Source organism: Phocoena phocoena, chromosome 6 (assembly GCF_963924675.1).
Source record: "Phocoena phocoena chromosome 6, mPhoPho1.1, whole genome shotgun sequence".
Taxonomy (NCBI): Eukaryota; Metazoa; Chordata; class Mammalia; order Artiodactyla; family Phocoenidae; genus Phocoena; species Phocoena phocoena.
The window spans coordinates 57,186,655-57,199,974 of NC_089224.1; the positions used below are offsets into that span (position 1 = coordinate 57,186,655).

Consider the following 13,320-nt stretch of genomic DNA (forward strand, 5'->3'; position numbering starts at 1 on the left):
GGTACCAGTTGTTTTTATACAGTGTTTACAGAATTTTAGAAAACTTGCACAAAATGAGTCAGTCTGAGGGTGACTTTAGGTTTCTGCAAATGTCTGGAACTATTGCAAAATGAAACAAGTTGTCTTCCCCTTCTGGGAAGTGTGATCCTAAAAAAATGCAGCACACATTGTAATCGGTGTCATATTTTCAACCAAGTGCATATACCTAATGTATACCATATAAAATCAATAATGTGACATAAGACAAGGTACACGGCATTTTCAACATTTAGTCATTTAAAATAGTAATGTTTTATTGCATATTATTATGGTATTAGGCATAGTATTCTCCATACATTACAGATACAAAACCTGTACTGCATAATCAGTGTGACTTAGTGAAACTAAGAGTATCTGTTAAATATCAGTAAACACATCTTTAATTAGCAATATTTCTCCTTGCCTTAAGAATACAGAAAGACATCTAGGGGAAATTCAGATCATACACTTCCTTGAAAAATATCAGGCCAGAATATTGAAACAAATGTCTTTCTATTATTATTTTGAACAAAATCCCTTGGCCAAATATTATCATTCCATGGTTCTTAGAGTAATCTGCAAATACTGAATCGTCTTTCCCATACTAACCATTTCAGCTTTAAATATTTGAAGGTTTACTAAAGACCCTCAAGAATTCAAACGCAGGAGTCACACTAAACTAATATTTTGTTCAGTTTCTTTGTTTTCCTGACTCTTGCTCCTTCCCTATACCCCCTCCACCACAAACATAAGGGTGGATCTTGAAAGCAAAAAGTGAATCAAAACAAAAAGCACCTTAAAGAGAGAAAGAACTCATTTATTCAGGTAGTCAGTTCACAGTGCTTATTAAAAACCTACTCAGGACTAGACAGTGTTCTAGGTATTGGGGGTATAGCACTAATTAAGTACAAGTTTGCTAATCTTGAAAAGTTACCATTGTAGGGAGTGTTGTATTTTTTGCCTTTAAGTTGACAAGGAAAAGAGGAGGACTAAGGAGCTGATTACATGAGTGTTACCTTCTGAGTTTTGTCTAAAACTTCAGCTTGTGAAACTCTCCTTTCTTCCTTAACCTCACTACCTTTCAGAATCACTGTCCAGGTGAGGCCACCAGTGTTGATGGTTTGTACGCTTAATTAGTAGCATTTTGAGTTGTGCTTTTCTGCTAAAAAGAATGAACGATATTTCTAAAATATAGATTTAATTTCAAGTGTTTGTCATGTAGCTGTAATCTGATATTACTGATGTTGGATATAGAATACATATTATGACAATAAAATGAAATACTTTAAAAAGTGATTTGTGAATAGACTTTAATTTAGCTCCTTCAGCATATTTTGAATATTAAGTAAAAAACGTGAATTTGAAATTGATTTGAAATTATTATTCTTTATTACCTTAAAATTATTGGTCAGATTATTTATTAAAAAATATATAGTAATGTTGCTTATGTCTTACGTCTTGAAAACAAAATGGATACTCTTCTTTTACAGCAATTTAATACCATTTCATTTTATGTCTAAAATTTTGTTCTTTTCAATGTTTATTGGCATTTAGTTATATCATTTTTTTGAAGCAAGGGTCTCATGGGCCAAGCTTGTGGTTATAATAATTGTTATAATTGGAACTACTGTTTTCTGAGGGTGCCAGATACATATTAAGAGCATTACTGGATTGGCTCATTAATCTTCACCGTAAACTCATGAAATACAGTTACCCAACTGTATAGTACAATTCCAATAATACAACTGTGCCTATTTTTCACATGAGAAAACTAAAGCAAAGAGAACTTAAGCAACACATCCAGGATCTCATAGCTAATAAGTGGTGGATTTGGATACAAGCCCCAAAATACAATGCTATAATACACTTCCAGTAAACTGAGATTTGTCACCTACGCATGTCTTACTGTACTTCCTGACCACTTAGAAAACCGTCCTTTGCTATGATTTCATCTAATTAAATCTTTACTAGGTACATAATTCTGTCATTCTAATAGCAGAGTTTATGGATTCTTGTGATTTCTTAAAAGTGATGGGTATTCACTGTCTTTTTTTTTTCTCCCTGTAAGCCTTACCCAAACCTCCAGGAACTCCTGTCGTGACTGAGAGCACAGCTACAAGCATCACACTGACATGGGACTCTGGGAACCCTGAGCCTGTCTCTTACTACATCATTCAGCATAAACCTAAAAATTCTGAAGAACCTTATAAAGAAATTGATGGGGTGGCGACCACACGCTACAGTGTCGCTGGACTAAGTCCCTACTCAGATTATGAATTCAGGGTTGTTGCTGTCAATAACATCGGGCGGGGGCCTCCCAGTGAGCCCGTGCTGACACAGACCTCAGAGCAAGCACCGTCCAGTGCCCCCAGGGATGTCCAGGCGCGGATGTTGAGTTCAACCACCATTTTGGTACAGTGGAAGGAACCCGAAGAGCCAAATGGACAGATTCAAGGATACCGAGTTTATTATACAATGGACCCCACTCAGCATGTTAACAACTGGATGAAACACAATGTAGCTGACAGCCAAATCACTACTATTGGCAACTTAGTGCCCCAGAAAACGTATTCTGTCAAAGTCCTGGCTTTTACCTCAATTGGAGATGGTCCTCTTTCAAGTGACATACAAGTCATCACTCAGACAGGAGGTAAGTGTGGTTCTGGATGGGGCGTAGGGTAGAAGGGAGGAGCTGGTACTAAGAAATGGCAAGGACAGAAACAAAGCACAAAATAGTATGTTTTAATTTTTGAGATTTAGAGTTTCTGAGTAAGGAGTTAGGCATATGGAAAGGAGCAGGCATGGACACTGAAAGACTATAAATAATACAGTCCTTTTAGAAGGGGGATGCATTTAGCATACTTTTTTTTTAATTGAAGTATGGTTGCTGTATAATATTACATGGGTTTCAAGTGTATAATATAGTGATTCACAATTTTTAAAGGTTATGCTCCGTTTATAGTTATTATAAAATATTGGCTATATTACCCATGTTGTACAATATACCCTTGTAGCTTATTTTATACCTAATAGTTTGTACCTCTTACTCTCGTACCCCTATATGTAGCATCCTTTCTTTTTAATTTGTACCCAAATGACTTGAAGAGTTTCTGCAGGAGTTGGATAAATGCATCCCCCATGCAGCATTTTGAGAATAGAAGAACTATGCTTCTTTGTATTAGCAACTCTGGTAGAATAGTCCCAAAATTTATTTAATCTGTGAAGGAGTGGATGGTTCAAGATAAAGTTAAAAATAAAACGATTTGTCAGGGGACCTTGGATATGTAAATGGCTTATATCTGCCAGGAAGCAACTTGCTTAAAAATGAATATTCCCTTAACGTTCTTTTCTTTTTTTCTTTGTATGGCCTCAGGGATAAAGAAAGACAGTTACCAAGATCTAAGATCAAACTTTGGGGCCTTATTCACCCATTTTCCTGGGTATTAGAGCAGATGCCAAACTAGTTTATAAAGGAAAACTTGGCCTTTCCCGTAGTTTTATTTTCATAAGAGGATATCAAACTTCTCTGGTCTTGGGTTCAAAGTGATCAGTTTTGTCGTGGGATGGGAATAAACCATAGCAGCTGTCTTCTTACATTTATTCTTGAATATCTGAGAGCTATTCATTTGACTCCTCTTGTCTTGGTACCTCTTAAACTTGCATTAATCTGTGAGTGTTTTGGTGGCGTGCCATTCGTTTGTTCTGAGAATCCACATAAGACCCATGTTATTGGAGATGGTATCTATAATCTGTAGTCATAACTCATAGGTAATTCTGGGAATGAGTTAATGAATATTCTCAGGTGTCAGAACTAGATAAACTTATGTTTAACCGCTGACTTGTTTTTATGTTGTGGGCTTCATGAATCTTGTGGCTGAGGACGTTTACCTATTTGCTGTGGCTACTAGGAGTCTCAGAGCATGTTTACAGCTTGCCTGGCTCTCTTTTATTTTCATACTCTTATTTGGTTCTTATTGGTTTGTTCATGGATTTATCACTTTTTCTGATATCAAAAAAGTACAGAGTGTTTTATCATAATTATAGTGAAAATCATCCATATACCTTCCCTATTGGGTGTTTTCATTTCTTCTGTATTTATTTGTTATATTAATATGCATAAAATATTGTAGATTAATTTTTCCATAATTTTCTCATCGGAAAATGTAGAAATCAGTGAATCTTGTTCTTTTTCTTGACTGAAAGTAGTCAACTGTTAAGAGATTATTTTTTTATTATACTATTTTAGCAGCTCCATAACCATTAAAGGATATATAGGAAGAGTATATACCTATACTCCACTTTTAGGTTTTCGGATGTTTCAGCTTTGATATTTTAAAAATCCCTGATCTTGGAGTAACATAACCAGGGTTTGAATCCCAAGCTACCATTTTTAGCTCCATATCCTTGGACAAGTTACTTCATCTCTCTGAACTTCAGTTTTCTCATCTAAAATAATAACCACCTTATAGAGTTTAGTGGTAGTGGGTTTTTTTCTAAGGCTGCCATACAAAATACCACTTACTGGGTGGCTTAAACAACAGGAATTTATCATCTTGCAGTTCTAGTGATTAGAAGTTCAAGAACAAAGTGTCAGCAGGATTGGTTCCTTCTGAGAGCTGTGAGGGAGATGCTGGGCCTCCCGCCTAGCTTTTGGTGGCTTGCTGGTAGTCTTGGCTGTTCCTTGGCTTGTGGGAGCATCACCCTGATCTCTGTCTTCATGGTCCCGTGGCATTCTCCCTAAGCGCTTGTCTCTTGCGTCCAAATTTCCCTTTTTTATAAGATACCAGTCATAGTGGATTAGGGTCTAACCTAATGATATCATCTTGACTAATTACATCTGCAACAATCCTATTTCCAAATAAGGTCATTTTCTCAGATTCTTGGTGTTAGGAATTCAACATATGAAATTTTGTGGGACACACTTCAACCCGTAACAAGGCTATCGATTAGATAACAGATAGAAATATTTTATAACTTCAGTAATATATAATCATCATCATAACAATTGCCATATGCTGGAAACTCTGCTAATAGGTGTATTAATTCTTACTGCTCAATTAGGTAGATGTGGAATTATCTCATTTGCCAATGAGTAAATTGAGGATCGATGAAGGTAAAAAGATTCAGGAACTTCCTTTGGGTCATTAAGTGGACACTCTAGATACCTTTAAGCACCATTATCTTTTAAATTAATAATTTGCTAATGTCTTATTTTTTGGTGCCTACTAGGTTTTAGTGCCCACTAGGTGCTCAATAAATAAATAGAGGCAGGAAACACAGGGTGTCATGTATTCATACCTCTGTTCAAGAGTTATATAGGGGACTTCCCTGGTGGTGCAGTGGTTAAGAATCTGCCTGCCAATGCAGGGGATGCAGGTTCGAGCCCTGGTCCAGGAAGATCCCACATGCTGCGGAGCAACTAAGCCCGTGCATCACAACTCCTGAGCCTGTGCTCTAGAGCCCGTGAGCCACAACTACTGAGCCCGTGTGCCACAACTGCTGAAACCTGCGTGCCTAGAGCCCGTGCTCTGCAACAAGAGAAGCCACCGCAATGAGAAGCCCGCTCACTGCAACAAAGAGTAGCCCCCGCTCGCCGCAACTAGAGAAAGACCTCGTACAGCAAAGAAGACCCAATGCAGCCAAAAATAAATTAATAAATGTATTTAAAAAAAAAAAGAATTGTATATGGTTTACATCTGAAATACTTGAGGTGGCTATTAGGTTATCCCAGTGCAGAAGTACATTAAACCATTTAGATATTTAAAAAAAAGTTAAAAGAAGTAGAAGGAATACCTTTTTTTATAGAAAGTTATCATACTCAGTCACTAAGTTTGGTTCTTAATTTTCTAACTACAAATTTAAGCGTACAAATCTGTAGCGTTTCATAATATTATTTTCTTATGACAGAAGGATTTAGCTATCTAAGAAACCAAATAGTTACTGAAACTAAATTCAACCAAAACATAAGAATCCTTGAGAATCATGAGAATCCTTATATTCAGAACATGAAATGACAGTAATGCTTTCCGTCACTTTTTAATGAAAGATACAGAACTGATGTTTAAATAGATCATATTTTGTTTTTCTGTATTACCAGGGGACATAATGTAACATAAATCATAACTCAGTGAAGGTAACATTGTGACAGGAGCAGTTGAGTTAATGTGATCCAGGGACTCCGGACCTAAAAACAAATCTAGATGAATGGATCACAGATGCATTAAAATAGCTGTTCTCAATCTCTGTTTAACTTTTTTTACATTAGGATATTTCCAAGAACCTTCCATAATAGTTGTAATTTTAATACCCATTGATTGAGAAGATATATAATGATATAATGATTTGTGCCTGCCGAGATCAATAGGCTAAGAAAACCTTCCAAAATGGCACAATGATTTGATCTGTTCTCTAGGCTTAATTAACAAAGGCCATTTGATGTTAGTGGACACCTGCCAAATACAATGATGTTAGTTCTGATATAATTAATTCTGAGCTGCTCCTGACTAGCTGATTCATAGGATCACTGCTAGACAAAGACATAAAACCATTATGAAAGATTCCTTTAGTTATATAAAATTTAAGTTTATGATTCTTCTCACTACAATTTTATCTTTTCCAAACCTACAAAAATTTACTGATCAATAACATGCATGAACTTCTCAAATATTTTAATTTCATATACACAGAGATACACTTTTTTGTCTACTTTATCTAAAAGGTATACATTTCATTTTATTATCTTTAATTCCCTGACAGTAATATTCCTATTTTTGTTTAAAATCAGACTGTGCAGAAACAGTATTTAGAAATAAAGTGAGTTTAAGAGGGACATTATTACTTTTGATCTTATCTAAGATTATTGTCACATGTATTGATATAAATGGAGGATTGATGTAAGTTTGTATATTTCTGGTAATATAGAAAGTCAGAATATGATCTATGTTATAGTCAGTAATATATCCCCTTAATTATGAATATTAGTACAGATGAAAATATTAAGTGATCTTTACATGGTTTTAAATATGAAAAGATTTTGGTTAAAATGATTATTTTCTAGAAATATTGGTTAATCTTCCAAGTTTTCCATAGCTTTAACTCCTGGCATTATAGTGACTTGCAAGTAATTCACCTTGGAAATACATGGACCATATGGCCATTGACATGGGAAGTATTTATGTGCTAGAAAAAAGTCTCTGCTACGAAAAAACACATTCGGGAAGGATGTCTCATATAGTTTACTCTTGTACGTAATTATAATAAGAACATAGGGTAACTATATTTTACAAAAGAAGTACAAATAAAACTCTGATAAGGAAATGTAATAAATTAACATCTTAAACCTAATGCACTAACATAAATGTTGCTTGTTGTCCCTGCTAATTGGAGGCATTCTAAAGCTGTTAAATCCCAATGTGTGTCTTTTTCCTGAACTTTCTTTAGAAAACATATCTTACCTCTAATTCTTCTATGCACTTAATAGATTCTTGGGGAAAGTACTGATTTATATGTACACACCTTAATAGTATAGGTCTTTGGAAGGAAAATAATTATACACATTTAATAAATAAATATTAATGAGTAGCATCAACTTTAAACATTTTGAAGAAGCAAAATTGTTATAAAACTATGACATTTTAGAGACATTGTGCTTTAGGTTTCCAGTACTTTATAAACCATTTCATTACTATATATCAACAGGCCTATATAAGCAAACTAGAAAAGACTGATTTCCAATAGCAAAAATTATGAGCCCCATTTGAATTCTTTCTCTAAATAGTTTTAGCAGTGAGTAAAGGAGTGCTGGTTGTAAATACAACTGTAATAAAATTTTAACTTTTTCTTATTGATGTTTAATGACAGTTGAGAGTAAGATTTGTGCAGGTGCTTGTGTATTAAGTACTTATTTTGTCAATGATATATCTGTGGCACTTACAAATCAGACTCTTTGTTTGAATTTTGTTTTGTTTTACTGCCACTGTAATCCTGGCTGTTGCTTTTATTGTTGTTATTATCATTTGTCAATCTGCTAGATACATTTTAAAATATGTACCTTATTAGAGCACTAGACATTTTAGTAATAATGTGTTTTTTAGTCTCTTTGGTAACATTTCATATTTATATTACGGTGAGGTGAAATTGTTTTTTAGCCATTTTATATGTGCTAACCCCTTTCTCTTCAGAGATATTCCCTAAAATTTAGTCAAATATTGATCTCTTCCAATATCATCAGAGTTCAGATGACATGCAGATTTTCTTCTCGCTTCTTATTCATTCTCCATTCTCTGTGAGTTGCCTTCAGATATATGGAGCATACTAGTATTACTACTCTAATATTTCCCATTTCTCAATGGGGCTATAATCTTATTGTAGGGAATTGATAGCTCATATTTGTATTTCCTTGTGGACATTAAATAAGCAATCAAGAAGAAGGGTATAACAACACCACTTTACCAAATATAAGGATGTCTTAAATATAATTTTAAAGAAAAATTTGTGTTCCTACTTTTCTTTCCTCTTTCCACATCTAAATTCTATTGGTTTATGGTCAACATTAACACGTCTTTTTTTTAATGTAGATGATTGCACTAAGGTTTCTGGACGGGTTCTTTTTATTCTCCCGTGTGTTTTCCAGAATCTCAGATTTTTCCGTAAAATGTAGCTTTGGTTAATTGATGAGGAAAATGCTACAGCACAGAAAAGCTCTCAAATAAAATATAGAGAGAAAAACATGAAGTAAGTGAAGATAAAAGAATGTCAGTAGGTTTGAGGTGTCAAGACTGTGAGAGCATTAAATATATATCCATACAAATATCTATACTTATCTATCTATCTATAGAGACGGGGAGAGTGGGAGGAAGACAGTAAGGGAGGGAGGGAAGGAGGGAGAAGGGATATGAGAGAACAAATATAAACGTTAATAGAACCTTTGTAGCCACAGTATTTGGTATAAAAATCTAACTGACAGATGATGAAGTATTCCCTGTGTCTCCAAGTGGCACAGACAAAATAAATATGACAGTTTGGAGTCCACTAACGTGTTTTCTTGTAAACATATATTATGATCATTAGGGCTATTATGTTTGGGGAATGTATAACTAAATACGTTAATTTCACAGCTTTTTTCTTTTCCTTTGAAGCCTCAGCTTCATTGCGGTTGTTTCAGTAATGACTAAATGATCCTGAGGAAGCAACATCTTTAGGTGAATCCACAATTCCCGAGAAAGTCTGAGTACCGTCACCCCTAAGACACGTATGGGCGTAGAGTCTGATATAATAAAAAGATCTTTTAAAGCCCTGGTCCTTATGCTGGATTTTGCCTGTAGACACATTTTGCCTAATACAGTGTTTTTCAGTTAATTTCAACTACTTCAATTTATTTCTGATTGTAAAAAATTAAAAGATTTTACCTAGAAGATTCATTATCAACTTCTGCTGAAAAATCAGAAGCTTGGGCAAGACTGGACCCACATTCCACAAGGCAGCCGTGTCCTGGCTCTGAGCATCACTGACTCCTTCTGGTGGCCCAGGCACTCCCCCATTGACCCTGGGCCTGCATGGCCTCTGCACTCATCTAAGTCATCTGCCCGGCACCTCTAGGCATTGGTGTTTCGACCACAAGTTTAAAATCTATTAAATTCCCCTCCAGACCACTTCAAAAGAAGATGATGTTGAAAGCAGAGGAGGAGAACCCTGTTTGTATTATTCCAAGAGACTCACCATCCAGTCGTGTGGCCACTTCCTACTTACTTTGTCCCAAAATAAAATGGACACCCTCTGAGGCTTTGATGTAGCTATTTCATTATTTAGAAGGAGAGGGCTCTGAATAGAACCAAACAGAATTAGAGAATTAAAGGAAGTGTGTGGCACTAAACAAGGATGAAACATTGAGACCTACCAGGAATTTGTTTGAGACAAATTAAAAGCAAAAAAGTAAACAGTTTTAAGTAAGAAAAAGTTAATTGGATTCCCACAATGTTTTCAATCACTGTCACTCAATTTATTATTAGCCTTAGCGGGGAGGAAATACGTAACAAGCAGTTATTATCCTGAGAGCAGCCCTTCAACGCTGTCCATGTTTTTAATTCTTGACAGCACTTTATTTGGTTTGGTTTAAGTCAGAAGTTATAACAAGGTGTTCTTCTTTCCCAGATGTGTGGAAGTTGGGGAAAGAAAAAGGGAATAAAACTAGAGAAAAAGAAGTGACTGCATACATATGCATAGATGTGTGTATTTTTAGGCTGAGAAAACCTTTCATGATCTGAATATTAGAATCCAATCATAATTTCCCCATCTGTCTGATCATTCTTGGCTTCCATCGCTGCTCCTACCTGTGCTATTGGTATTTTCTTTTTAGAAGTAATGCATTTTCTATTTGTTTTGTTACTTGCCTGATTGTTTTTCTTATTTCCCTCTGTTCTACCTTCTCTTGCTCTTGATCTTTTATCTTCTTTTGTCTCTACCTCTCACCTCTCAGCCTGAATGATTGTGTTAGGTCACCCACTGGGCAGGTACTTAAAAAAAAAAAATAGATACTCAGTTCAGAAAGTACATTCCTGTAGGCATCAAATTAATGAGTATCTCAAGGTCTGTGATACGGAAGGAGAGAAAGGAAGATGAATGAAATTAGAAATATGAAGCACTGATTATTGGTGGCCTTAAGCATCAGTCCAAACATGAGTGTGTGCACGTGTACACACACACACACACACACACACACACACACACACACACACACACAGAGTCACAGGTTAACAGACCAGAGTAATGAAATGATGATTAGGGATTGATTCCAGAAACCATTGCAGACCCCTTTAGATTTTAATCTTTTTTTAAACAAAAGGCATTTTTTTCATCATGCTACAGAGAGATGACTATAGAAAGAAAAGAAAGTAATGCAATTTTATATCTCCAAAGACCTTCTTTATGGTGAAAATGATGCTTTAGGTATTGTTTAAGAAATTGATGTCATACATCAGCTACAAGTTATATTATTTGTATATGTTTTTGAATGTTCATGCTTATTTGCCAAAAATACTTTAGATGTTCTTTTCCCCTCTGGAGTGAAGTATTATTCTTGTTTTTTACAAATATACACGGAATTCTCATGTGAACTTGTGGGAATATGGACATATGTTCAGCTATGGCACTTTGAAACATGCCGCAATATCTGGGGTAATGATCAAAATATTTAATGGCCGCTAAGGCATGGGCACCAACCAATTAGAGTAGACATTGGCTGAGAACAATGTAAGTAAGAGTAGCTGTGCTACTGATGCCCTGAAGTGCATTAGCCTTGTGTATAATGGATAGAGGACTTCGTGGGATTAGTTGCTAACTAGGAGGTTGGGGTTAGTAAAATTTATTCTAATTCAACATTTGGGTAAGATGCTTTCAACTGGATTGATGTCCCATTCTTGATTACATATGATATATAGCTTTTCCAAATTGTCTATTGCATGGATTACATGACTAATATGAGAATTATAGATGACCTCTGTTAAGTTCCTATATTTGTGATAATAAGTGTATTCTATACACTTTTCAACTTGTGTAGTAATTTAGCTCCATCTCACTAGGGACAATATTAAATTTATATTGTGTCTAGTGTATTAACTCATATTAAAGTCATTAGAGATTAGAAAGAATTGTTAGTTTTTTAAATTCTCTCTCTTTTTTTTTTTACATCTTTTTAAAACGTGGGTTGGTAAGAAAAAAATACTAATGATTCTGCTTGCCTGTAGGTTTTGTTAATGGAGTAGAGGTGGGATTTTATAAACCTAATTGGCAATAATTTTAAAAGTAAACTGTAGCGTTAGAGAATAAGTTCCCACTCAGTTGTAAAAGAACAATAGCTTTTATGTATTTAACAGTTGGTGTGATTTAGGCAATATTTATCCCAAGTGCTTTATATAAATCATCACATTTATTACTTACAATGATATTATAAAGTAAATATTATTCTTAAAGTTGAATTCAGAGACTGATACATTCTACATTTGCTAATTCCACATCTTGCATATATATTAAATCACTCAGGGACAAGCACAGTATTTATAACATTGTTCTTGTCCCTTAAAGGAGGAAAACTGGGCTTTATATTGACAGGCTAACTTGGACAATGTAAGGCACCTAGCTCTCCATTAAGCTAATACGTGCAGACACTGAGTGAAAAGTTTAAACAGTTAATGAAAGAACTTCTGAATATTTCTGGTGACGGTGAGCTCACTCCTTTGCCTCCCTGATTTTAGTGCCAGGGCAGCCACTAAACTTCAAGGCAGAACCTGAATCCGAAACAAGTATTTTGCTCTCTTGGACGCCTCCACGTTCAGACACCATCGCCAGCTATGAACTGGTCTACAAAGATGGGGAGCATGGAAGAGAGGTAGGACTGTGCTTTTCGCCTTGTCATCATTCTCTACACCCAAGCACTGCTCTCATTTTGTGTAATTGCCCAAGTTCTGTTAAAAGGTCAGATATCTACAGAGGACCTTGGTGGAAAAGATTTATTCATCAAAAGAGAAGCTTGACCAAAAAAAACAGAAAGAGTATTTGGAGACTTGCTGGGGTTAGGACAAAAGAAACAAAAAACAGCTATTGTCTGTATTGGAAATTTCTTTTTTTAATTCTGGTTTCTAAGTTACTTATGGAAGTATCTGCTTGTAAAAGAATATACTCCTTGAGATTTGGGGATTTCCTTTCTTTGTCTTCTGCATTCAAATGCTTAAGTCACTGTTAACACATGACTAAGTGAGCTCCAAGGCTTTGGGTAGATGAATTTGTCTAAAGTGGTTTCAGAGAAAGATGCCCCATAGCAAGTGTTTGTTTGTATGCCAATGATTGTTTGATATGAATGTGAAAATACATACATACATATATATATATATATATATATAGTTTATGTTACACAAATAAAATAACAGACTGTGGAAGGCTAGAAATTGTTAATAGTTACTGAAAAGAGAAATAAAAATCAAAATAACTAACACATACATTAACAGGCACTATAATAATGGTTTCACACATATTAAGTCAATCCTTACAGCAGTGCTTTGAGTCAGCCTCTATTATTAATCTATTTCACATATTATAACAAAATAGAGACACGGAAAAAATTAAATGATTAAATAATTTGCCCAGAGCCTCATACTACTGAATGGTAGAGCTGGAATTTGAATCTAAACAATTTCCAGAATCTATGTTCTTAACCATTAGGATATACCGGCCCTTGGGTATACTTTGAATAGATTATATAAATCAGTATTAAGATATATCTAATATTTTCAGAAAGAGATAGTAATAAAT

The 13,320-nt window shown here is 35.0% G+C and overlaps 1 protein-coding gene across 1 annotated transcript in view; it reads left to right on the forward strand.

Moving 5' to 3' along the window:
• Positions 1 to 13,320, forward strand: part of PTPRD (protein tyrosine phosphatase receptor type D) — a 322,903-nt gene that overhangs the window by 132,348 nt on the left and 177,235 nt on the right. The window contains exons 10-11 of the mRNA XM_065879889.1: positions 2,087 to 2,668; positions 12,267 to 12,400. Of these exons, the coding sequence (XP_065735961.1) occupies positions 2,087 to 2,668; positions 12,267 to 12,400 (716 nt within the window). The remainder of the gene's footprint in view (positions 1 to 2,086; positions 2,669 to 12,266; positions 12,401 to 13,320) is intronic.